Source organism: Pomacea canaliculata, linkage group LG13 (assembly GCF_003073045.1).
Source record: "Pomacea canaliculata isolate SZHN2017 linkage group LG13, ASM307304v1, whole genome shotgun sequence".
NCBI lineage: Eukaryota > Metazoa > Mollusca > Gastropoda > Architaenioglossa > Ampullariidae > Pomacea > Pomacea canaliculata.
This window is the reverse complement of record NC_037602.1, coordinates 13,785,363-13,812,384: the sequence shown is the minus strand read 5'-3', so window position 1 is coordinate 13,812,384 and position 27,022 is coordinate 13,785,363. Positions and strand designations below refer to the sequence as shown.

Here is a 27,022-nt window from a genome sequence, read left to right as displayed (position 1 = left end):
TGACCCAGAAAGTTGAACCCGCCGCCGGCGACTACCTGTGGTCAATGCAAGTGTCCTGAAGCACACCTGTAGGTATACGCCTACCTGGCAGGAAGGTACTGCCACCCGGGCTGAGTATAAAAGCGGCGATCTGGGGGGCGGGCCTGTAGTTGTCTGTGACCTGTGACAGAGGTGAGGCTTGAGCCAGACGGGGGAAAGCGGGAGGATCAGCTATGTGTCCATAAGGCAAGTGAGCGCCACAGCGAGCACAGGTTTACCAGCTTCTTCCTTCAACGACTGTCAGCCTTCATTGTCTGCTGCTTGCGACAGGGTGAAGGTGAGTACTGTCCTGTTGATTGTGATCAGAGCTGTTAATGTTCAGTTCCACGTGAGCCACCTGAAGCCAGAGATTTACGGGGGAATGTCTATAATTTTCGATATCAAAAAGCGAATTGGGGTCCGAGGGACAACTGCAGTGATCAAGCGTAATGACCAAAATAAAAAAACAAAACAAAAAACAAAACAAAATCTGCTTTACGTATCTGTGGATGTACAAAAGTTACTGTGTGTTGTCTGTCGTTGTTTGCAGTGTTTTGGCGGTTTCTCTGCTCATCGTGCGGGTTTTCATCGATATTGTCAGAAGATGACAAAACGTCGCCAGTGGACGTCGCATGGCGTCCTGCTACTCACTACAGTTTGTTTTTTGGTGATGCTCTTGGATTCCACAAAAGCACAGAGAGGTAAGATTTTTATGTTTTCTGTCTTCTACCTGTGTCACGTGGACATATTTGCAAGGAATCCCACAACCAACACAAAAATTAATATGATGCTAGTGTGATTTTAGACCAAACAGGGATTTTGTTTACCGTTTTTATTTAACGTATTGCAAACTTTAGGGATCCATGACATTTCTTGATTTGACATCTACCTCAGTAGTGCTTTCCTCACACGTGACAATTTTCTTCTTGAACATCTTTAAAAGTCGTAACGGCCTTAAAGTAAAGTCTGCAGTCGGCTGTCGATTATTTTTCTGGGTACTTGCACAATTTTGAGCTTTTAAAACTATTTCAGTGAACAATGTAAGCAGCCACTGCAAGTAGATATTTCGAGTGCATGAATTTATAACATGATTTCAAGTAATGTAAACGGTGTAATGCAAACATGGTTCACTCGATCTCAAGGGCCACTAAGCACTGGCTTGTACGCCCCATGAGCCGCTGGGACAGCGACTAGTGTGATGCCTCATGTTTACTGTCCACAACACGTCCAGCCTCCTCCCTCCCAGTCCCAACCCTCGTTACCCCTCTCATCCCTTCGGCTGTGCTTGGGCTTACAAGGCTGCAATACACGCTGCGACATTCTTGCCATCAGAAACTTGCAGCCCTGTGTGCATCATCTTAAATAAATATTCCGAAATAAATATCTTTCTAGTCTATTTTATTCACAAAACTACATTTATTCATTTAGTGCCTCCCCCACTCTCCCAGTAACGTCGCACATTCACAAAAGCAGGTGTTAACAAAGGAGGCCATGTGTACCATTGGAGATGACAGCTTCTTCGTGTAACTCGACCAAACAAAAGCTGTGGTTCTCTTGCCAGAGGCCCATCGTGTCAATACTAAAAGATGTTTAAAGTCTCTAAGGCAGCTGACTGCAAAGATTTACAAACGTGTGTGCGGAATATCAGCATAGATGTCAGCTGCATTATACATGCATTTGTGATGACACCCACAGTTGTACCCATCACTTCCCCTACTCTCATGTGAAGTCGGCTTCTACTGACTCCATGTTTGACTGTGTAGTTTGTTAGCACGTATCCTATCTTAATTTGTTATGTTGCAAACGCCTGTAATGCCTGATAAAAGGTTTCACAAGTTTCTCAGCTCTTCCTCTAAAGAGGCAGCCAGTGAATGCATCAAATATGTTTCACGGGACGTACTTGTGCTCTTAAAGAAACGTCAGCTTGTGATGAGCCCAAACACCACAATTTGCTAAATTTAGCAAACCTGCAAAAAGGACTTTAGCTCGCACTCTTCAGTGAGCCTCCTCCAACATGATGAGAGCGCTTCGACAACACCCACGATCTTTTCGACAAACTATCCTGGCCCGTAGTTTTTTTCTCTTCTCCTTTCAAAAAAAAAAAAATGATTGACTGCTTGGGTTCATCTTCGGGCCAGAGTTGCATGTAGTCCTTGTTCCAGTTTGCGGCATTTTTCTGTTACCATGAAAGGCAATTAGTTGAAGGCTCAAATGTTTATACTTTTAACCATATTGAGTATTTTCTTTTTTGTTTATTTTTGTTTTTCTTCATATCATTCTCTTTCACAATCCATGTGGTGAGATCATCGCCAGAAAGTTGCACTGGAGCACGAGAACAGACAATACAACGCAGTGGCGCAAATGTGTGTGTGTACGTGGACAAAACCTTGTACTGACTTTTGTTGTGGCTTTTTTTTTTTTTCTTCTAGTGAGATTGGAAAAAGGGAATACACTTGATGACAGTACAGACGGTATGGTACACTTTAACTACAAGAAAGACCGGTTTAGTCCAGTTTGTGCCACTGGTTTCGACCAATCCGCTGCAAGTAAGTTGACTTATTTAATTCATCTACTAGTCTTGTCTGTCTTCTGCCCTACTCGCAGTAGTCTTTCTGGTGTATTTCTTTTTAAGGTATTTCTATTACTCCAGTACAATGTGCTTTACACTGTTTTAGAACTCCACATGGTTGCACAAATTTCTTTTAGTTTCTTTTAATTTTCTGTGTGTCTGTGTGTGTTCTATGTTTCACCACATGCATACACGAATGTCCAATCCTTCTTACTGAAAGAGCTTAATATAATATAATTCTTCTTTTCAACAGATGTGGTGTGCAGAGACCTGGGTTACAACAGTGCCTCCATCGTCTGCTGCAACGTGTATGGCACGAATTACCATAAGATCTTTGTGACTGATGTCACGTGCACTGGGAACGAGAGTACCTTCAGTAACTGCTCCTACAATATCGACGGCGACTGCGACATGGACAACTACGCGGCTGTCGCTTGCTACAACAAACAGGATGAAAACAGTAAGTCCCGCAACTTGTGCATGTTACTGGTGACCCTGCGGATAAATTACATGACAATAACACAATTACAGATGTTTATTAGTTAATAAAAAGTCAGTCATCGATGGAAAATATTATTAACGAGGTCGTGGAAGTGCTGTAAACATATTACACAATGATAGTCTGCCGCTTCCTTCCCAAGGAGGAAGTCTAGCGTCAGATCGTGCTGAGGGAGGGAACATAGGGCTTAGGGTAAGATAAGGGTCGTCTGAGGAGGTCAAAGTGTCTGGTCACTGTATTTTGGGGTTAGCTGGACCTAGAGTCATGTCCAGTTGTAACACCCTACCCTCCTCCTAATCACTAACACACACACTGCAGCGTGACGGCTCATAGCCAGGGTCATACTTTGCTACAACTGTAACTGAAACAAGCTTTCATGAACAGCAAAATGTATCACAAATCATGCTAAGATCATGCGGTTGTTTGCAGAGTACCAGATAAGTTTACTTGGAGAGTCATACACGGGTGCTGTGACCGTTAAGTACTACGGACTGGAAGGACACATCTGCAGCGACGAGTGGGACGACGCTGATGCCCAGGTGGCGTGCAGGGAGCTGGGCTTCGCGAATGGCGAGATGTTTAATCGCCTCAGAACTGAAGAACAGCAAAAACCTTTCTGGTCATCGAAATTCAAGTGCACAGGAAGGGAAAGGCGCCTTGGTGACTGCAATCACGCAGGCTGGGGGCACATCACGCAGTGTAAAAGCCAGCACTATGCCGGAGTTCTGTGCTACGACGAACAAGGTAAGATTACATTTTTACCTTTTCTCAAAATACTGGGCTTAATGGGTTTATATATATATATTCCCTCTCTTGGCATTTCTGTAAGAATAAGTACAGGGGTTAGCCTCTCAAGCCTTTAGTCCAATGATTGCCGTATTCCCTACACAGGTCTGTCCTTCGAACTCGGCGATGGCAGCTCGGCTTCTGGCCTTCTCAACATCTCCATCAACGGCAAGTGGGGTGTGGTCTGTGACCACAAGTGGAATGACGCGAGTGCCAGGGTGTTATGTCGCAGTATGGGCTACACGGATGGGCGAACCTGGGACGATGTCGGGACGCAGAATGCAAGCGCCTTGTGGGGAACGGTCTTGGAATGTAAAGGTGATGAGGCTAGTCTGAAAAACTGCGCAAACATGTTCTGGAAAACATCAGAGGTGTGTCTACCTAAACCTCGCCTTGCCAGCGCCCAGTGTACCCATGATGGTAAGTTGGTTTTTTTTTTTAAGTGTCTGGAATACCAAATTCACAAAGAGAGTGTGTAAACAGCAAACAACCAATCAAATAAATAAAAATGTATTGGAAATCGGGTGCGATTGTTGTCAGTTAGACAGGAGTCTATACAGATCATAAAGAAATTGAGAAAACTCACGCAATAGACTTGTCGCTACAGAGGTTGCATTATTTTATATAATTGCTTTATGGAGCTAGCAATTAATAGCATTATCAGTTTATTTGTGTGTGCTTGTGTGTAAGAGTTTCTAGCTAATTAAGGGACATACCCAGCGATCCCACCAAGCTTCTTTTTTTTTTTTTTTTTAATCACATGCTGTAATGTTGACCCAGTACATAGGTTGAAGCAGTTTTTCTAAGTGTCCTTTATTTTCTAGGTTCCTTACACACGCGAGTACAAAACGGCAAGTCAGGAACCAACTACATTTCCGGCCGCCTGGAAGTTTCTCGAAATGGCCTAATATGGGAAACTGTGTGTGCAGACAAGATAGGACGGAACGAAATAAATGCCGCCTGTGCTTCCCTGGGATTCCGATATGGAACGGTCAGTGGGTGTTCTTCTCTTCGAGATTCGCTACATTTCTGACCATCACCTCCTCTTTTTTGTTCTTCTTATTCCTTTTTCTATTTGTCCTAAATATATTTGCTTCGCATAGTGTGTGTGCGTGTGACACATTCATCACAAGTTAATTGAGAAGCTGAATGCATGCTATGCTACAGGGCGTCATAAACCACAGGTTTGGTGCTGGCACCGGCAACATATACAGAGGTCAGTTCGTCTGCGATCAAGATGCCAAGACGCTACAAACGTGTTTGCAGACGACAAGGACTGCCGACTGTGATCGCTTCTCCAGCATCGGCGTCTTTTGCTACAACGATCCTAAGGACGGTAAGTCTTGTCATGAATCGCGCCCTCAGCGACATTTGTGTTGTCATTACCCTGTCTTAACCACGTGATCTGTACTCATTTAAATATATAGTCATCATAGTGCATAGCCTCCAGCTCGTCCAGCTCTTAATGTGCCCCTGTCTTCATTGCAGTCTTTAAGATGAGACTGGAAGGCGGACAGGAGGTGAAGAAAATGAAGGCAGGTCGACTGGAGGTGGCCGTGGGGGATCTGCCCTGGGGCAGTGTGTGCGCAGACTCCTTCGGTGAAATGGAAGCAGAGGCAGCCTGCAGACAGATGGGCTACCAGCATGGTGACGTGAGTAGCTTCATCCGCTCTGTTGCTTTTAAACACTTTACCTAATTGTTTCCTGCTAGTTTAAAATGAAAAGTATAGTCAATGAAAACTATCTGTGTTTGTGTGTGCGTACGTGCTTGCTTTAGCTGCTTCATCAGTTTCTGATAAGAGCAGTTTCACAACAGGTGTACACTGGACCCCTCAAAGGTCAACCTTCGAACATCGTGCTCGCAAACGTCCGTTGTATTACGCCTGAAGGATTTTTCCAGAACTGCAATCAAAGCCTCTTCAGAGATGGCGCCTGTAGACAAAGCAGGCCTGTGGCTGTTCGCTGCATCAACGCTGCAGGTTAGCATTAGATGTGTCTCAGGGAGGATTCTGGAGGGAAGTGGCAGTAACTAGCAAAGACTGTATTCCTCAAGGCGTAATAACCGAGAAGTGTCGAGGGATGTTCGGCATGTTATACATCATGGATTTCTGTAGGAAAACACATTTACTAACCCGAGTTTGTGAAAACCGTGCGTTGACCTGATTAATAGGAAGGGTGAAAATTACCACTTTAATTTTAGATAGGTGGAAAATGGAAACATAAAGTATAGTATGGGAAAATAAAGTATCTGGAACTGTAACGGAGTTTTACAAAAAAAGATGTATTTTCACCCTACTGCTCTTTTTGCACTTGTGTGACACCAATTTGTTTTCTTGCAGTTCGTCTTAAGACATCGTCTGTCGACACATTCAATGCCGGAACAGTGCAGTTGTACACTGAAGGCGAGGGGTGGTATGATGTGTGCCATGACGGGTGGAACAAGATCGATGCCCAGAAGGTCTGCAGTGAACTCGGTTTCACTGACGGAAGAGAGATGTGTTGTAACACGGTAACTATGCTATTAATTCAGATAAATTACATCATATATAAAATATATAATATAAGCAGGGCTTCTGCTTACGCAAAAAATTGCGTACAATACGCATTAAAAGTTCGGAGGACCCCTTCAATTTTCGTCAATGGGGTCTCAGGGGACCCCTTCAAATTTGGGCGAAGAACAGATACAAAATTGGGTAAGTGTAGTGTCTGACGTCGTCTGCTACAAGGTGAGAGTTACTTCCCTTGCACTGAGTTTTTTCCCTTACCGGGAAGAGTTCCAAGATGTTGACAGTGTGGTTAAAATCATCGTCTCAGGAACGGAAAGAAAGTGAGCATCCCAAGTACAGTGAGTCAGGGCCGCCGAGAGCCAGCCCGGGCCCCGGGACAGACGACCTCTCCGGGCCCCTTGTACTTGTAATCGTAAATTATTTTCCCAGTATATAATGTATGTTTACAATTCGAATCTCAATATCTACACTTCATTCAGTAACGAAATATAGACTGCAAACAGTAGGACAAGTGCACTAGGATCTACATCACTACTTGAACATAAAGTTGTTTACATGCGAGTGGTTAGTAAATGAGGAACAAATGATGTTAAAGGATCAGACTTATAGCACCCGCTCCACAGACCCCCCCCCCCCTTTAGTAAGGACTGTTACGTCAGCAGCGATGTCAAAACCTCGACAGATTAGAACAACGGGTAGATGTATCACATCGCCTTTGTGTTCTAAGTGCTGCGCTTTTGTACTAAGCTCACTGACGTGCAAGGAAATGTTCTCTGTGTAAGTGATTTATACTTCCACATGTAAAGAGGAAGAACCGAAGAAGTAAATGCCTAACAAGTCTTCATCGAGTGTCGTTAATAACTCATTAAAAAAAGTGTTTGCTGCGACGAACAGCAGAGCACATCAGTTATCATTTTTATCAACTTACATAACAAACACGCAGCACCTATCGAAAGTCCCTTCCTATATTATTCTTTAGCAAAACCGCACGCGCGCGCGCACACATACACACACAATAACTACACACACGCATGCTGTTACACGTAAACAAATATCTGAACTGAACTGTCGCCTTCAGACTCTTTAAAGCAGAAAATTTTGAAATTCATCCAACTTTTACGAAGCATAAACTCGGTCGACTTCAAACCCCCATCAGTCACTAGCCGTTAAAATACCTGCTCAGTTTTAGAAGACAAAGCAACTGTTTTAAAGACTAGTTAGCTAGTAAGTGTTAATACTTTTAATATTTAAGGAGATTAGAATGTTTTGTAAAAATGACAGAAAAATAGAAATGTTTAGAATATTTTAGCTGAATCGTAATAGTTCATAGAACAAAGTTATACAGTACTAATATTGTCATTTTACCTGCTGACTAAAAACTTTATGAGCTTTTCTCACAAACTTCATTATTGTCAGTCAATTTGAGACGCTAGTCACTCTCATTGACACTGATGTTCTGCTTGTCAAATGCTATTTGCCAATAAACTCGATTTACTATACTGTATGGTAGTGTGCGACATCGCAGTTAGTGGGTGGAACATAGCACGCACACAGGGAGGGTGGAGGCTGGCGATGTGGGGGTAGGGTGGTCGCTGGCCGGGTGACAGCCACGTGACAGAGGGAAGGTGTGAGGGGTCGACTAGCGACAGGATGCAGGTGCGCGGATGTGGATGGATACGCCTAATCAACCATCCAAACAAAGTTATGCAGAGGGCAACCCAGAATCACGAGGTCAGAAGAGTTGGAGGACTTACGGATACATGTATCACCATCTTCAGTGTACCCTGCGCAGCAACATTCTTCCTGCGATAGGCGAGCTCCGTGACCACTTTGTCCGTTGACCTCAGCTCTGTTCTGTAAGCAGCAAATGTTGTTTAACTCGAGATACATGCTACGAAAAAATAGAAAGACGGAGACAAAATGGCGTATCATACGACTACTTCTAAGATGTTAATCTTTTCCTATTCCTTTGGCTAAGGAGCATAGACATATTTTAGTTACAGAAGTCTTACAAAACAAGTGCGAGCATGACAACTGTGAAATTATAGGTCACGAATCACATTCGCATCACAAACGCATACACTCACATTCACACTTACCACCAGACCTTCCTATATGCACCAGGCCCTCACTCAGACCAGCCCTCCCTTTTCGTATACTTGAAGGAAACGAGGTACCACCTAAGCTTCTAATGCCAAAGCGAAGAAAGTGATGAATCAAATTTTTTTCTCAAAGTTTTGCACCAGGCCCTCCCTTTGCACCAGACCCTCCTCTCTGCACCAGACCTCCCATCGAAGTGGAACTTTTTTTTAAGTCTTCTAATGCCAAGCGAAGAAACTGATGAATCAAATTTTTTGTTTTGCACCAGGCCCTCCTGTGCACCAGACCCTCACATCGACCTGGAACTTTTGTTAAAAAAAAGTTTTGCACTAGGCCCTCCCCCGGGTTTGTTTGCTTTTGTTTTGTTTTTTGTTTTTTTGAAAATGGTTAGGGTTAGAGTGTACTGCAATTCACATTAATTCACGCAACTGGCAACGTGCGAGTCGAGGGATCCCACCGCCTAAAGTTGTTTCATTTCTTTTCATCTGCTTTGCAACGATATTTGAAAGGTTTCAACAAAATGCGAAATGAATGAAAAAAATTGTAAAGGTAGGGAACAGCCACGCGAGAATGTGCCTCTCTTTACACTTTCGCTGATGCCACCCCCGACGCGAGAGTCCGGGGCGTTACTGAGAGCCTGACTCGGCAGAAGCTTTCCCTCCGGTTTGATAGACGTTTTCAGACTCTCGACGCGGAGGCCAGCTACCCCTCACTAAACCGTTCACTCGCTAGTAGTGACAGGCGGTGTGTAGAAAGGGCATCGACGTAATTACTGGGAATTCCTCGTTGATAAGAAGAATTTCAAGCCCCCAATCCCTATCACGAAGGACGTTCAAGGGGCTCGCACTGTTTTCAAAGCATGGTCACATCCACCTTGATTCCTTCTAAAGGCAGACAGACCTGTTATTGCTCAATCTCTTGTGGCTAAACGCCACTTCTCCCTCTAAGAAGTTAGCACCGATGCGTGAAGAATCGGTGAACTATTTAACAGGCTAGAGAGTCGCCCGTTATCGGAATTAATCAGACAAATCGCTCCACACCTAGAACGGCCATGCGCCACCACCCACCGAATCAAGAAAAAAGATATCAATCTGTCAATGCTTACAGTGTGCGGACTGGTGTGTGTTTACCGTGTTGAATCAAATTAAGCCGCAGGCTCCACTCCTGGTGGTGACCTTCCGTCAATTCCTTTAAGTTTCAGCTTTGCAACCCTACTTCCCCTGGAACCCGAAAGTTTGGTTTCAGAGTCGATGAAGCGACACTTGCACAACGCTAGTTGGCATCGTTTATGGTCAGAAAATGACAGTATTTAATCGTCTTCGAACCTCTGACTAGCTCTTGACTAATGAAAATATGCTTGGCAAATGCTTTCGCAGTTGTTCGTCTTGCGAAGACGACCCTGCGAAGAGCCGCGCACGCTCAGGCTTCGCGCAGTGACCGTCGCGAGACGGACCGCACGACCATGCCTCAGATGCAACTACGAGCTTTTTTAAGCGCAACGACTTTAATATACGCTATTGGAGCTGAAATTACCACACCGGCTGCTGGCACCAGACTTGCCTCTCAATAGATCCTCGTTAAGGGTTTAAAGTGTACATTTCCAATTGCGGAGCCTCAAAAGAGTTCCGTATTGCTATTTTTCGTCACTACCTCCCTAGCCCGGAGTGGGTAAGTTGCGCGCCTGGTGCCTTCCTTGGATGTGGCTATCCGTTTCTCATGCTCCCTCTCCGGAATCACACCCTGATTCCCCGTTACCCGTTGTCAACATGGTAGGTCTATCACGTACCATCGACAGTTGATAAGGCAGACATTTGAAAGATGCCTCGCCGGCTCGAGGCCATGCGATCGGCACAAAGTTATCCAGAGTCATTAAAAGGGACGGGGCCGAGACCCCGACTGATTTTGAACTAATAAAAGCGCTCTTTCCCGGCTTTGACGGGTCGGAGTTGGTTTGCATGTATTAGCTCTAGAATTGCCACAGTTATCCAAGTAGAAATGGATCATCTAAGGAACCTCGACTGATTTCATGAGCCATTCGCGGTTTCACCGTACGAAGCATGGCTTAATCTTTGAGAACAAGCATATGACTACTGGTAGGATCAACCAGAATGCTGTTGGGTGTACACGTAACCGACTCCCACGAAGCAGTCGCCGCTGGAGCGCGGGTCCTGCGTTCACGGGTGCTTTTCGCTCTTGCAACCGAATCATCGTTCAAATTTTCAACGTGCGGAGCGTTCACCCGATCGACACGGGCGCGCTCTTTCACTCGAGACACAGTCAAGCGTTATTCGCTACGCCGACGCGGCTGGCCGAAAGGAGCACTACGACGAACCCTCTCTCTGCTCAACCAGCCCACGCCTGAGCCGTGGGAAACGCGACAGCGAAAGCCGCGCGAATCGCCAGCGAGCCAACCCGTACCACACCTTCTTCGGTCCGCTTCGAAACTGGCTCGCAGCAGACGGGACGCAGACAACGATCACTTTCGACCGAGGGCGTCGCACGCCGAGCGAGCGCTCAGTTGCCGATGCAAAAATCCACAACTGGGTGAGCATTACATGGCTAATAGTAACTTTGTCTATTGCCATGTTCACTTTCTAGTGCCTTTCGGCACACCTGCTCCCCATATATATAGCGCCGACTTATCACTTCCCTGCCTTGTGCCACGCCTCCCCATACACCAGGCCCTCCGCACCAGACCCTCCGCACCAGACCCTCCGCACCAGACCCTCCGCACCAGACCCTCCGGTTCGGCAAACTTGAAGGAAACGAGGTTCCCCTAAGCTTCTAGTATCAAATTGAAGTTACTAATGACTAGAAGTGAGTTTTCAAAGTTGGGCTCCAGATCCACTTTCCACCAGACCCTCCGCTGGAACGAACATTTTAAAAGTTTGGCACCAGACCCTCCGCACCTGACCCTCCTCTCGAACGTACATTTTTCAAGGTTTTCACCAGAACCTCCGCACCTGACCTGCTAGTAGTAACCTTTCTCTATTGCCATGTTCACTTTCTCGCGCCTTTCGGCACACCTGCTCCCCATATATATAGCGCCGATTTTGCCCTTCCCTGCCTTGTGCCACGCCTCTCCCTGCACCAGGCCCTCCGCACCAGACCCTCCGCACCAGACCCTCCGCAACAGACCCTCCTGTTCGGTAAACTTGAAGGAAACGAGGTTCCCCTAAGCTTCCAGTACCAAAATGAAGTTACTAATAACTAGAAGTGTGTTTTCAATGTGTTGCACCAGACCATCCGCTTTGCACCAGACCCTCCACTCGAACGAACATTTTACAAGTTTGGCACCATGCCCTCCGCACCAGACCCTCCGCACCTGACCCTCCTCTCGAACGTACATTTTCCAAGTTTTGCACCAGACCCTCCTCACCAGACCCTCCCCTCGAACGAACATTTTACAAGTTTGGCACCAGGCCCTCCGCACCAGACCCTCCGCGAGACACAGTCAAGCGTTATTCGATGCGCCGACGCGGCTGGCCGAAAGGAGCCACGACGAACCCCTCTCTGCTCAACCAGCGCGCGCCTGAGCCGTGAGAAACGCGGCAGCGAAAGCCGCGAATCACCACCAAGCCAACCCGTACCAGACCTTCTTCGGTCCGCTTCGAAACCGGCTCGCCAGATGACGGGACGCAGACAACGATCGCTTTCGACCGAGGGCTTCGCACGCCGAGAGAGCGCTCATTTGCAGATGAAAAATACAAAACTGGGTGAGCATTTCATATATAGAAAGCTTTATAGCCACGGTCCCTTTCGCGCACCTTTCAGGACGCCTGCTTCCCATGTATATAGCGCAGACCTTAACCATACCTGCCTTGTGCCACGCCTCCCATTGCACCAGGCCCTCCGGGCACCTGACCCTCCCTAGGCACCAGACCCTCCGGGCACCTGACCCTCCCTAGGCACCAGACCCTCTGGGCACCTGACCCTCCCTAGGCACCAGGCCTCCGGGCACCTGACCCTCCCTTGGCACCAGACCCTCCGGGCACCTGACCCTCCCTAGGCACCAGGCCCTCCGGGCACCTGACCCTAACTCTACCGGCACCAGACCCTCCTATTGAACTGAAACTTCCAAGATGATGGGTGAATTCTCATTTGGTACGGTTATCGGGCTGGGTATTGTTGTGATCGGTTTTTGTTGGTGTACAGAGACACAACGTTGTTCGGAATGCGATCAACCGGCGAAAGGAGAAAGCGTTGCTGCTATGGGCAACATTTGTTCAATTTTTCCCCTATTACTTTCCTTTTTTTTTTAAACCAGGCCCTCACGCACCAGACCCTCCTATTCGCCCAGACCCTCCTCTGCACAGACCTCCTGTATGCACCAGACCCTCCCATAGCACCAGGCCCTCCATTTTAGTATACTTGAAGGAATCGAGGTACCCCTAAATTTCTAATACCAAAGCGAAGTTAATGACGAGTAAAGTTTTTTCAAAGTCTTTGACCAGACCCTCCTATCTGCACCAGACCCTCCCATCGAACTGGAATATTTTCAAAAGTTTTGCACCAGGCCTTCCCCCTGGGTATTTTTGAAGAAAAAAAAAAAGAAAAAAGCGAAGTAGTAAAAGAGAGAAAAGTGGTGTGCCGGTGCACCCGGTAGCTGCATCACCACCTTTCCCCCTTTGTACTGAGGAGGGGGACTCGAGCCCATCGTCGGAGATGCGTCCGTCTGCGAATGCGGACAAATCTCCTGGTCCAAGGCTCAGTCTCAATAGATCGCAGTGAGGTGGCTGCTCTACTAAGTACGACACCCCGACCGAGAACTAGGTCGTCTACGAATGATTTGGCATCTCCACTTCGCATGGGGTGAAAATCGTCCTGGTCCCCGCCGCGCACTGCTCGGCGCGAGCGGCTGATGACCCCTTCCTGTGGCTTCACCACCGCCGCGGCTGTGACACCGCGGCGTGTACCGCAGCGGCACTGAAAGTATCGTTACATATTCGGGCGGGATTCTGACTTAGAGGCGTTCAGTCATAATCCCTCAGATGGTAGCCTCGCACCATTGACTTATCAGCCAAGCACATAAACCTTTCGGGACGCCTGCTCCCCATGTATATAGCGCGGTGTGTAGAAAGGGCATTGACGTAATTACTGGGAATTCCTCGTTGATAAGAAGAATTTCAAGCCCCCAATCCCTATCACAAAGGACGTTCAAGGGGTTCGCACTGTTTTCAAAGCATGGTCACATCCACCTTGATTCCTTCTAAAGGCAGCCAGACCTGTTATTGCTCAATCTCTTGTGGCTAAACGCCACTTCTCCCTCTAAGAAGTTAGCACCGATGCGTGAAGAATCGGTGAACTATTTAACAGGCTAGAGAGTCGCCCGTTATCGAATTAATCAGACAAATCGCTCCACCACCTAAGAACGCCATGCGCCACCACCCACGAATCAAGAAAAAGATATCAATCTGTCAATGCTTACAGTGTGCGGACTGGGTGTTTTACCGTGTTGAATCAAATTAAGCCGCAGGCTCCACTCCTGGTGGTGACCTTCCGTCAATTCCTTTAAGTTTTCAGCTTTGCAACCCTACTTCCCCTGGAACCCGAAAAGTTTGGTTTCAGAGTCGATGAAGCGACACTTGCACAACGCTAGTTGGCATCGTTTATGTCAGAACAATGACAGTATTTAATCGTCTTCGAACCTCTGACTAGTTCTTGCTAATGAAAATATGCTTGGCAAATGCTTTCGCAGTTGTTCGTCTTGCGAAGACGACCCTGCGAAGAGCGCGCACGCTCAGGCTTCGCGCAGTGACCGTCGCGAGACGGACCGCACGACCATGCCTGAGATGCAACTACGAGCTTTTTAAGCGCAACGACTTTAATATACGCTATTGGAGCTGAAATTACCACGGCTGCTGGCACCAGACTTGCCCTCCAATAGATCCTCGTTTAAGGGTTTAAAGTGTACTCATTCCAATTGCGGAGCCTCAAAAGAGTTCCGTATTGCTATTTTTCGTCACTACTCCCCTAGCCGGGAGTGGGTAAGTTGCGCGCCTGGTGCCTTCCTTGGATGTGGTATCCGTTTCTCATGCTCCCTCTCCCCGAATCACACCCTGATTCCCCGTTACCCGTTGTCAACATGTAGGTCTATCACGTACCATCGACAGTTGATAAGGCAGACATTTGAAAGATGCTCGCCGGCTCGAGGCCATGCGATCGGCACAAAGTTATCCAGAGTCATTAAAAGGGACGGGGCCGAGACCCCGACTGATTTTGAACTAATAAAAGCGCTCTTTCCCGGCTTTGACGGGTCGTAGTTGGTTTGCATGTATTAGCTCTAGAATTGCCACAGTTATCCAAGTAGAAATGGATCATCTAAGGAACCTCGACTGATTTCATGAGCCATTCGCGGTTTCACCGTACGAAGCATGGCTTAATCTTTGAGAACAAGCATATGACTACTGGTAGGATCAACCAGAATGCTGTTGGGTGTACACGTAACCGACTCCCACGAAGCAGTCGCCGCTGGAGCGCGGGTCCTGCGTTCACGGGTGCTTTTCGCTCTTGCAACCGAATCAATCGTTCAAATTTTCAACGTGCGGAGCGTTCACCCGATCGACACGGGCGCGCTCTTTCACTCGAGACACAGTCAAGCGTTATTCGATACGCCGACGCGGCTGGCCGAAAAGGAGCACTACGACGAACCCCTCTCTCTGCTCAACCAGCCCCACGCCTGAGCCGTGGGAAACGCGACAGCGAAAAGCCGCGCGAATCGCCAGCGAGCCAACCCGTACCACACCTTCTTCGGTCCGCTTCGAAACTGGCTCGCAGCAGACGGGACGCAGACAACGATCACTTTCGACCGAGGGCGTCGCACGCCGAGCGAGCGCTCAGTTTGCCGATGCAAAAATCCACAACTGGGTGAGCATTACATGGCTAATAGTAACCTTTGTCTATTGCCATGTTCACTTTCTAGTGCCTTTCGGCACACCTGCTCCCCATATATATAGGCCGACTTATCACTTCCCTGCCTTGTGCCACGCCTCCCCATACACCAGGCCCTCCGCACCAGACCTCCGCACCAGACCCTCCGCACCAGACCTCCGCACCAGACCCTCCGGTTCGGCAAACTTGAAGGAAACGAGGTTCCCCTAAGCTTCTAGTATCAAATTGAAGTTACTAATGACTAGAAGTGAGTTTTCAAAGTTGGGCTCCAGATCCACTTTCCACCAGACCCTCCGCTGGAACGAACATTTTAAAAGTTTGGCACCAGACCCTCCGCACCTGACCCTCCTCTCGAACGTACATTTTTCAAGGTTTTCACCAGAACCTCCGCACCTGACCTGCTAGTAGTAACCTTTCTCTATTGCCATGTTCACTTTCTCGCGCTTTCGCACACCTGCTCCCCATATATATAGCGCCGATTTTGCCCTTCCCTGCCTTGTGCCACGCCTCTCCCTGCACCAGGCCCTCCGCACCAGACCCTCCGCACCAGACCCTCCGCAACAGACCCTCCTGTTCGGTAAACTTGAAGGAAACGAGGTTCCCCTAAGCTTCCAGTACCAAAATGAAGTTACTAATAACTAGAAGTGTGTTTTCAATGTGTTGCACCAGACCATCCGCTTTGCACCAGACCCTCCACTCGAACGAACATTTTACAAGTTTGGCACCATGCCCTCCGCACCAGACCCTCCGCACCTGACCCTCCTCTCGAACGTACATTTTCCAAGTTTTGCACCAGACCCTCCTCACAGACCCTCCCCTCGAACGAACATTTTACAAGTTTGGCACCAGGCCCTCCGCACCAGACCCTCCGCGAGACACAGTCAAGCGTTATTCGATGCGCCGACGCGGCTGGCCGAAAGGAGCCACGACGAACCCCTCTCTGCTCAACCAGCGCGCGCCTGAGCCGTGAGAAACGCGGCAGCGAAAGCCGCGAATCACCACCAAGCCAACCCGTACCAGACCTTCTTCGGTCCGCTTCGAAACCGGCTCGCCAGATGACGGGACGCAGACAACGATCGCTTTCGACCGAGGGCTTCGCACGCCGAGAGAGCGCTCATTTGCAGATGAAAAATACAAAACTGGGTGAGCATTTCATATATAGAAAGCTTTATAGCCACGGTCCCTTTCGCGCACCTTTCAGGACGCCTGCTTCCCATGTATATAGCGCAGACCTTAACCATACCTGCCTTGTGCCACGCCTCCCATTGCACCAGGCCCTCCGGGCACCTGACCCTCCCTAGGCACCAGACCCTCCGGGCACCTGACCCTCCCTAGGCACCAGACCCTCTGGGCACCTGACCCTCCCTAGGCACCAGGCCCTCCGGGCACCTGACCCTCCCTAGGCACCAGACCCTCCGGGCACCTGACCCTCCCTAGGCACCAGGCCCTCCGGGCACCTGACCCTAACTCTACCGGCACCAGACCCTCCTATTGAACTGAAACTTCCAAGATGATGGGTGAATTCTCATTTGGTACGGTTATCGGGCTGGGTATTGTTGTGATCGGTTTTTGTTGGTGTACAGAGACACAACGTTGTTCGGAATGCGATCAACCGGCGAAAGGAGAAAGCGTTGCTGCTATGGGCAACATTTGTTCAATTTTTCCCCTATTACTTTCCTTTTTTTTTTAAACCAGGCCCTCACGCACCAGACCCTCCTATTCGCCCCAGACCCTCCTCTGCACCAGACCCTCCTGTATGCACCAGACCCTCCCATAGCACCAGGCCCTCCATTTTAGTATACTTGAAGGAATCGAGGTACCCCTAAATTTCTAATACCAAAGCGAAGTTAATGACGAGTAAAGTTTTTTCAAAGTCTTTGACCAGACCCTCCTATCTGCACCAGACCCTCCCATCGAACTGGAATATTTTCAAAAGTTTTGCACCAGGCCTTCCCCCTGGGTATTTTTGAAGAAAAAAAAAAGAAAAAAGCGAAGTAGTAAAAGAGAGAAAAGTGGTGTGCCGGTGCACCCGGTAGCTGCATCACCACCTTTCCCCCTTTGTACTGAGGAGGGGGACTCGAGCCCATCGTCGGAGATGCGTCCGTCTGCGAATGCGACAAATCTCCTGGTCCAAGGCTCAGTCTCAATAGATCGCAGTGAGGTGGCTGCTCTACTAAGTACGACACCCGACCGAGAACTAGGTCGTCTACGAATGATTTGGCATCTCCACTTCGCATGGGGTGAAAATCGTCCTGGTCCCCGCCGCGCACTGCTCGGCGCGAGCGGCTGATGACCCTTCCTGTGGCTTCACCACCGCCGCGGCTGTGACACCGCGGCGTGTACCGCAGCGGCACTGAAAGTATCGTTACATATTCGGGCGGGATTCTGACTTAGAGGCGTTCAGTCATAATCCCTCAGATGGTAGCCTCGCACCATTGACTTATCAGCAAGCACATAAACCTTTCGGGACGCCTGCTCCCCATGTATATAGCGCGGTGTGTAGAAAGGGCATTGACGTAATTACTGGGAATTCCTCGTTGATAAGAAGAATTTCAAGCCCCCAATCCCTATCACAAAGGACGTTCAAGGGGTTCGCACTGTTTTCAAAGCATGGTCACATCCACCTTGATTCCTTCTAAAGGCAGCCAGACCTGTTATTGCTCAATCTCTTGTGGCTAAACGCCACTTCTCCCTCTAAGAAGTTAGCACCGATGCGTGAAGAATCGGTGAACTATTTAACAGGCTAGAGAGTCGCCCGTTATCGGAATTAATCAGACAAATCGCTCCACCACCTAAGAACGGCCATGCGCCACCACCCACCGAATCAAGAAAAAGATATCAATCTGTCAATGCTTACAGTGTGCGGACTGGGTGTGTTTTACCGTGTTGAATCAAATTAAGCCGCAGGCTCCACTCCTGGTGGTGACCTTCCGTCAATTCCTTTAAGTTTCAGCTTTGCAACCCTACTTCCCCTGGAACCCGAAAAGTTTGGTTTCAGAGTCGATGAAGCGACACTTGCACAACGCTAGTTGGCATCGTTTATGGTCAGAACAATGACAGTATTTAATCGTCTTCGAACCTCTGACTAGTTCTTGACTAATGAAAATATGCTTGGCAAATGCTTTCGCAGTTGTTCGTCTTGCGAAGACGACCCTGCGAAGAGCCGCGCACGCTCAGGCTTCGCGCAGTGACCGTCGCGAGACGGACCGCACGACCATGCCTGAGATGCAACTACGAGCTTTTTAAGCGCAACGACTTTAATATACGCTATTGGAGCTGAAATTACCACGGCTGCTGGCACCAGACTTGCCCTCCAATAGATCCTCGTTTAAGGGTTTAAAGTGTACTCATTCCAATTGCGGAGCCTCAAAAGAGTTCCGTATTGCTATTTTTCGTCACTACCTCCCCTAGCCGGGAGTGGGTAAGTTGCGCGCCTGGTGCCTTCCTTGGATGTGGTATCCGTTTCTCATGCTCCTCTCTCCGGAAATCACACCCTGATTCCCGTTTACCCGTTGTCAACATGGTAGGTCTATCACGTACCATCGACAGTTGATAAGGCAGACATTTGAAAGATGCCTCGCCGGCTCGAGGCCATGCGATCGGCACAAAGTTATCCAGAGTCATTAAAAGGGACGGGCCGAGACCCCGACTGATTTTGAACTAATAAAAGCGCTCTTTCCGGCTTTGACGGGTCGTAGTTGGTTTGCATGTATTAGCTCTAGAATTGCCACAGTTATCCAAGTAGAAATGGATCATCTAAGGAACCTCGACTGATTTCATGAGCCATTCGCGGTTTCACCGTACGAAGCATGGCTTAATCTTTGAGAACAAAGCATATGACTACTGGTAGGATCAACCAGAATGCTGTTGGGTGTACACGTAACCGACTCCCACGAAGCAGTCGCCGCTGGAGCGCGGGTCCTGCGTTCACGGGTGCTTTTCGCTCTTGCAACCGAATCATCGGTTCAAATTTTCAACGTGCGGAGCGTTCACCCGATCGACACGGGCGCGCTCTTTCACTCGAGACACAGTCAAGCGTTATTCGCTACGCCGACGCGGCTGGGCCGAAAGGAGCACTACGACGAACCCTCTCTCTGCTCAACCAGCCCACGCCTGAGCCGTGGGAAACGCGACAGCGAAAGCCGCGCGAATCGCCAGCGAGCCAACCCGTACCACACCTTCTTCGGTCCGCTTCGAAACTGGCTCGCAGCAGACGGGACGCAGACAACGATCACTTTCGACCGAGGCGTCGCACGCCGAGCGAGCGCTCAGTTGCCGATGCAAAAATCCACAACTGGGTGAGCATTACATGGCTAATAGTAACCTTTGTCTATTGCCATGTTCACTTTCTAGTGCCTTTCGGCACACCTGCTCCCCATATATATAGCGCCGACTTATCACTTCCCTGCCTTGTGCCACGCCTCCCCATACACCAGGCCCTCCGCACCAGACCCTCCGCCCAGACCCTCCGCACCAGGACCCTCCGCACCAGACCCTCCGGTTCGGCAAACTTGAAGGAAACGAGGTTCCCCTAAGCTTCTAGTATCAAAATTGAAGTTACTAATGACTAGAAGTGAGTTTTCAAAGTTGGGCTCCAGATCCACTTTCCACCAGACCCTCCGCTGGAAACGAACATTTTAAAGTTTGGCACCAGACCCTCCGCACCTGACCCTCCGCTCAACGAACATTTTAAAAGTTTGGCACCAGACCCTCCGCACCTGACCCTCCTCTCGAACGTACATTTTTCAAGGTTTTCACCAGAACCTCCGCACCTGACCCTCCTCTCGAACGTACATTTTTCAAGGTTTTCACCAGAACCTCCGCACCTGACCTGCTAATAGTAACCTTTCTCTATTGCCATGTTCACTTTCTCGCGCCTTTCGGCACACCTGCTCCCCATATATATAGCGCCGATTTTGCCCTTCCCTGCCTTGTGCCACGCCTCTCCCTGCACCAGGGTCCGCACCAGACCCTCCGCACCAGACCCTCCGCAACAGACCCTCCTGTTCGCGATAAACTTGAAGGAACGAGGTTCCCCTAAGCTTCCAGTACCAAAATGAAGTTACTAATAACTAGAAGTGTGTTTTCAATGTGTTGCACCAGACCATCCGCTTTGCACCAGACCCTCCGCTCGAACGAACATTTTACAAGTTTGGCACCATGCCCTCCGCACCAGACCCTCCGCACCTGACCCTCCTCTCGAACGTACATTTTCCAAGTTTTGCACCAGACCCTCCTCACCAGACCCTCCCCTCGAACGAACATTTTACAAAGTTTGGCACCAGGCCCTCCGCACCAGACCTCCGCGAGACACAGTCAAGCGTTATTCGATGCGCCGACGCGGCTGGCCGAAAGGAGCCACGACGAACCCTCTCTGCTCAACCAGCGCGCGCCTGAGCCGTGAGAAACGCGGCAGCGAAAGCCGCGAATCACCACCAAGCCAACCCCGTACCAGACCTTCTTCGGTCCGACTTCGAAACCGGCTCGCCAGATGACGGGACGCAGACAACGATCGCTTTCGACAGAGGGCTTCGCACGCCGAGAGAGCGCTCATTTGCAGATATGAAATACAAAACTGGGTGAGCATTTCATATATAGAAAGCTTTATAGCCACGGTCCCTTTCGCGCACCTTTCAGGACGCCTGCTTCCATGGTATATAGCGCCGACCTTAACCATACCTGCCTTGTGCCACGCCTCCCATTGCACCAGGCCCTCCGGGCACCTGACCCCTCCCTAGGCACCAGGCCTCCGGGTACCTGACCCTCCTTAGGCATCAACCCTCCAGGCACCTGACCCTCCCTAGGCCACCAGACCCTCCGGGCACCTGACCTCCCCTAGGCACCAGACCCTCTGGGCACCTGACCCTCCCTAGGGCACCAGGCCCTCCGGGCACCTGACCCTCCCTAGGCACCAGACCCTCCGGGCCACCTGACCCTCCCTAGGCACCAGCCCTCCGGCACCTGACCTAACTCTACCGGCACCAGACCCTCCTATTGAACTGAAACTTCCAAGATGATGGTGAATTCTCATTTGGTACGGTTATCGGCTGGGTATTGTTGTGATCGGTTTTTGTTGGTGTACAGAGACACAACGTTGTTCGGAATGCGATCAACCGGCGAAAGGAGAAAGCGTTGCTGCTATGGGCAACATTTGTTCAATTTTTCCCCTATTACTTTCCTTTTTTTTTTAAACCAGCCCTCACGCACCAGACCCTCCTATTCGCCCAGACCCTCCTCTGCACCAGACCCTCCTGTATGCACCAGAACCCTCCCATAGCACCAGGCCCTCCATTTTAGTATACTTGAAGGAATCGAGGTACCCCTAAATTTCTAATACCAAAGCGAAGTTAATGACGAGTAAAGTTTTTTCAAAGTCTTTGACCAGACCCTCCTATCTGCACCAGACCCTCCCATCGAACTGGAATATTTTCAAAAGTTTTGCACCAGGCCTTCCCCCTGGGTATTTTTGAAGAAAAAAAAAAGAAAAAAGCGAAGTAGTAAAAGAGAGAAAAGTGGTGTGCCGGTGCACCCGGTAGCTGCATCACCACCTTTCCCCCTTTGTACTGAGGAGGGGGACTCGAGCCCATCGTCGGAGATGCGTCCGTCTGCGAATGCGGACAAATCTCCTGGTCCAAGGCTCAGTCTCAATAGATCGCAGTGAGGTGGCTGCTCTACTAAGTACGACACCCCGACCGAGAACTAGGTCGTCTACGAATGATTTGGCATCTCCACTTCGCATGGGTGAAAATCGTCCTGGCCCCGCCGCGCACTGCTCGGCCGCGAGCGGCTGATGACCCCTTCCTGTGGCTTCACCACCGCCGCGGCTGTGACACCGCGGCGTGTACCGCAGCGGCACTGAAAGTATCGTTACATATTCGGCGGGATTCTGACTTAGAGGCGTTCAGTCATAATCCCTCAGATGGTAGCCTCGCACCATTGACTTATCAGCCAAGCACATAAACCTTTCGGGACGCCTGCTCCCCATGTATATAGCGCGGTGTGTAGAAAGGGCATTGACGTAATTACTGGGAATTCCTCGTTGATAAGAAGAATTTCAAGCCCCCAATCCCTATCACAAAGGACGTTCAAGGGGTTCGCACTGTTTTCAAAGCATGGTCACATCCACCTTGATTCCTTCTAAAGGCAGCCAGACCTGTTATTGCTCAATCTCTTGTGGCTAAACGCCACTTCTCCTCTAAGAAGTTAGCACCGATGCGTGAAGAATCGGTGAACTATTTAACAGGCTAGAGAGTCGCCCGTTATCGGAATTAATCAGACAAATCGCTCCACCACCTAAGAACGGCCATGCGCACACCCACCGAATCAAGAAAAAGATATCAATCTGTCAATGCTTACAGTGTGCGGACTGGGTGTGTTTTACCGTGTTGAATCAAATTAAGCCGCAGGCTCCACTCCTGGTGGTGACCTTCCGTCAATTCTTTAAGTTTCAGCTTTGCAACCCTACTTCCCCTGGAACCCGAAAAGTTTGTTTCAGAGTCGATGAAGCGACACTTGCACAACGCTAGTTGGCATCGTTTATGGTCAGAACAATGACAGTATTTAATCGTCTTCGAACCTCTGACTAGTTCTTGACTAATGAAAATATGCTTGGCAAATGCTTTCGCAGTTGTTCCTCTTGCGAAGACGACCCTGCGAAGAGCCGCGCACGCTCAGGCTTCGCGCAGTGACCGTCGCGAGACGGACCGCACGACCATGCCTGAGATGCAACTACGAGCTTTTTAAGCGCAACGACTTTAATATACGCTATTGGAGCTGAAATTACCACGGCTGCTGGCACCAGACTTGCCCTCCAATAGATCCTCGTTTAAGGGTTTAAAGTGTACTCATTCCAATTGCGGAGCCTCAAAAGAGTTCCGTATTGCTATTTTTCGTCACTACCTCCCCTAGCCGGGAGTGGGTAAGTTGCGCGCCTGGTGCCTTCCTTGGATGTGGTATCCGTTTCTCATGCTCCCTCTCCGGAATCACACCCTGATTCCCCGTTACCCGTTGTCAACATGGTAGGTCTATCACGTACCATCGACAGTTGATAAGGCAGACATTTGAAAGATGCCTCGCCGGCTCGAGGCCATGCGATCGGCACAAAGTTATCCAGAGTCATTAAAAGGGACGGGGCCGAGACCCCGACTGATTTTGAACTAATAAAAGCGCTCTTTCCCGGCTTTGACGGGTCGTAGTTGGTTTGCATGTATTAGCTCTAGAATTGCCACAGTTATCCAAGTAGAAATGGATCATCTAAGGAACCTCGACTGATTTCATGAGCCATTCGCGGTTTCACCGTACGAAGCATGGCTTAATCTTTGAGAACAAGCATATGACTACTGGTAGGATCAACCAGAATGCTGTTGGGTGTACACGTAACCGACTCCCACGAAGCAGTCGCCGCTGGAGCGCGGGTCCTGCGTTCACGGGTGCTTTTCGCTCTTGCAACCGAATCATCGGTTCAAATTTTCAACGTGCGGAGCGTTCACCCGATCGACACGGGCGCGCTCTTTCACTCGAGACACAGTCAAGCGTTATTCGCTACGCCGACGCGGCTGGCCGAAAGGAGCACTACGACGAACCCCTCTCTCTGCTCAACCAGCCCACGCCTGAGCCGTGGGAAACGCGACAGCGAAAGCCGCGCGAATCGCCAGCGAGCCAACCCGTACCACACCTTCTTCGGTCCGCTTCGAAACTGGCTCGCAGCAGACGGGACGCAGACAACGATCACTTTCGACCGAGGGCGTCGCACGCCGAGCGAGCGCTCAGTTGCCGATGCAAAAATCCACAACTGGGTGAGCATTACATGGCTAATAGTAACCTTTGTCTATTGCCATGTTCACTTTCTAGTGCCTTTCGGCACACCTGCTCCCCATATATATAGCGCCGACTTATCACTTCCCTGCCTTGTGCCACGCCTCCCCATACACCAGGCCCTCCGCACCAGACCCTCCGCACCAGACCCTCCGCACCAGACCCTCCGCACCAGACCCTCCGGTTCGGCAAACTTGAAGGAAACGAGGTTCCCCTAAGCTTCTAGTATCAAATTGAAGTTACTAATGACTAGAAGTGAGTTTTCAAAGTTGGGCTCCAGATCCACTTTCCACCAGACCCTCCGCTGGAACGAACATTTTAAAAGTTTGGCACCAGACCCTCCGCACCTGACCCTCCGCTCAAACGAACATTTTAAAAGTTTGGCACCAGACCCTCCGCACCTGACCCTCCTCTCTAACACATTTTCCAAGTTTGGCACCAGACCCTCCGCACCTGACCCTCCTCTCGAACGTACATTTTTCAAGGTTTTCACCAGAACCTCCGCACCTGACCTGCTAATTGTAACCTTTCTCTATTGCCATGTTCACTTTCTCGCGCCTTTCGGCACACCTGCTCCCCATATATATAGCGCCGATTTTGCCCTGTCCTGCCTTGTGCCACGCCTCTCCCTGCACCAGGCCCTCCGCACCAGACCCTCCGCACCAGACCCTCCGCACCAGACCCTCCTGTTCGGTAAACTTGAAGGAAACGAGGTTCCCCTAAGCTTCCAGTACCAAAATGAAGTTACTAATAACTAGAAGTGTGTTTTCAATGTGTTGCACCTGACCCTCCTTAGGCATCAACCCTCCAGGCACCTGACCATCCTTAGGCACCAGACCCTCCGGACACCTGACCCTCCCTAGGCACCAGATCCTCCGGGCACCTGACCCTCGCTAGGCACCAGGCCCTCCGGGCACCTGACCCTCCCTAGGCACCAGACCCTCCGGGCACCTGACCCTCCCTAGGCACCAGGGCCTCCGGGCACCTGACCCTAACTATACCGGCACCAGACCCTCCTATTGAACTGAAACTTCCAAGATGATGGGTGAATTCTCATGACAGTTTGACTATCATCGCACTCGACTAAACCTTTAGGCTAGGGCAACGGCCGTGAGATATGTATGTGTAAACCTTGACATAAACTGTGTATCAAAATATCAAGAAAAATATTTCAGAAGCGAGTAGAATGAAAGGAGGCAAGAAATCTGATTTTTTTTTTTAATATCAAATTTATCACGAAATTTGACAAGAGCTTTCATTAGGCCACGTGCGTTTGAAATGCTGACAATAAAACACATCTGGATACTTACGACTCCTGTACAGTGCACTCAGTACCAGTCACATTGCCTGAGGTCCCACCTTGCACCACGTGGAAAATAAGAAAACAGACCAGAAATCCCAATGGAGCAGGACACTTCAGCTTCGTGTTCATTTTCTGACCCTGCAATAATACTGTACTTTATTTCGTCTTCCTGTAAACAGTAATATTCCTGGGATGATAGATTATCCCTATATTATCTACCTTGATGGGTGTTAGTTCCTTTGTGCACTATTCTACAGTAGCTGCATGGAAGAAAAGAGACTGCTCATGTAAATGACACTGAAGACGATGTTACACTAGATTTTACTTCCAAGAAGTACAGTATTCCATGGAGAGCCAACTGTCAGCCTGTTATTTTAGACTGTAAGCAGGGCCGCCGAGAGCCACCCGGGCCCCGGGCAAGACCTCTCCGGGCCCCTTGTACTTGTAATCATAAATTATTTTCCCAGTATATAATGTATGTTTACAATTCGAATCTCAGTATCTACACTCAAACTCAACTTCTGCATGTGTAATGCTTGGGTGTTCTGTCCTTAGACCTTTCTTTAAAAGAAAAAGAAAAGGAGAAGAAGAAAAAAAAATCCACTGACCAAGGCCGGGCCCCCTTGACAGCCGCGGGCCCGGGTACACCAATCCCCCCTGTCTCCCCCTCTCGTCAGGCCTGCAGTGAGCATAAGCTCATCACAGATGCTTGCACAGACTTAACGGCACAGAAATCTCGCCGTTTTTGACTAGACATTACAGTGCTTTGTGTGCCTGAAAGGCAGTTGAACAAAGTAGTGATTTGTTGGGGTTTTTTTCAACTTTGTAAAGGGACCCCTTAGAAATCTGAAGAAGGGTTAGAATTCAAATCCAAAGAATTTAGCCTTAGCAGAAGCCCTGATATAAGAAACTTATATTTTTACCTATTGTCTCCTAACACGCACACAAGTCTCAGACACGCACGCTTTAGACGACTGCATGAGAAAATGTATCTTGGTCTCTCTGCGGCTTGTCAGCTCTGTGTGTTCTGGTGTTTGCAGCTTGGATATTCACCTGCAGGATCCGACACAGCCGTTGGGGTTTACACAAACGTCTCGTGCAGCTTTAACGACCAGAGCCTGAGTGTGTGCAATAAACGGAAGGGAGCCCCTTTCTCCTGCCCCAAGATGTCCAATGGGGTCCGCGGCCTCGCCTCTGTCATTTGTTACGAAGAACCCAGGAGAATGAACACAAGTAAGGTGGTCTGCATTGTTAAGCCCATATCAGCTTTTTCATTATTTTTGAGATAGCTGCTTTTTGAACTTGTTCTTTTTGATTCGATTAATAAGCAGCTATGTCTGTGTGTGATAGGTAGCCTAACATTTATATTAAACTTTTCGCAGGTGTGCAAGTTCACATATCGGGAGATGAACTTGCTGGGTCCGTCAGTGTCAGCCGCTTTGGTCTACAAGGCCAGATATGCATGAACAAGTTCACAGATAACGAAGCACAGGTGGTGTGTCGCATGCTTGGCCACCGCGGGGAAGAGCTCTAGG

The 27,022-nt window shown here is 49.2% G+C and overlaps 2 protein-coding genes and 1 long non-coding RNA gene across 3 annotated transcripts; 2 read left to right on the top strand and 1 right to left on the bottom strand.

Annotated features, from left to right (window-relative positions):
- The first annotated feature begins 163 nt into the window (after window positions 1-163).
- LOC112553859 (galectin-3-binding protein-like) lies at window positions 164-3,393 on the top strand. Its single transcript, XM_025221331.1, has 4 exons — window positions 164-319; window positions 567-719; window positions 2,448-2,564; window positions 2,841-3,393. Exons 2-4 carry the CDS (start codon window positions 623-625, stop codon window positions 3,131-3,133), a joined length of 507 nt encoding a protein of 168 aa, XP_025077116.1. The 5' UTR covers window positions 164-319; window positions 567-622; the 3' UTR covers window positions 3,134-3,393.
- Window positions 3,387-27,021, top strand: LOC112554455 (neurotrypsin-like). The gene is made up of 9 exons (XM_025222236.1): window positions 3,387-3,830; window positions 3,978-4,292; window positions 4,697-4,863; window positions 5,040-5,208; window positions 5,361-5,524; window positions 5,689-5,851; window positions 6,212-6,381; window positions 26,528-26,720; window positions 26,870-27,021. Exons 1-9 carry the CDS (start codon window positions 3,500-3,502, stop codon window positions 27,019-27,021), a joined length of 1,824 nt encoding a protein of 607 aa, XP_025078021.1. The 5' UTR covers window positions 3,387-3,499.
- Window positions 25,405-26,132, bottom strand: LOC112553860. The gene is made up of 2 exons (XR_003097133.1): window positions 26,096-26,132; window positions 25,405-25,625 (listed from the first exon to the last, which is right to left on the bottom strand). It is a non-coding gene; the product is annotated as an uncharacterized LOC112553860 (long non-coding RNA).
- Window position 27,022: the final 1 nt, after the last annotated feature.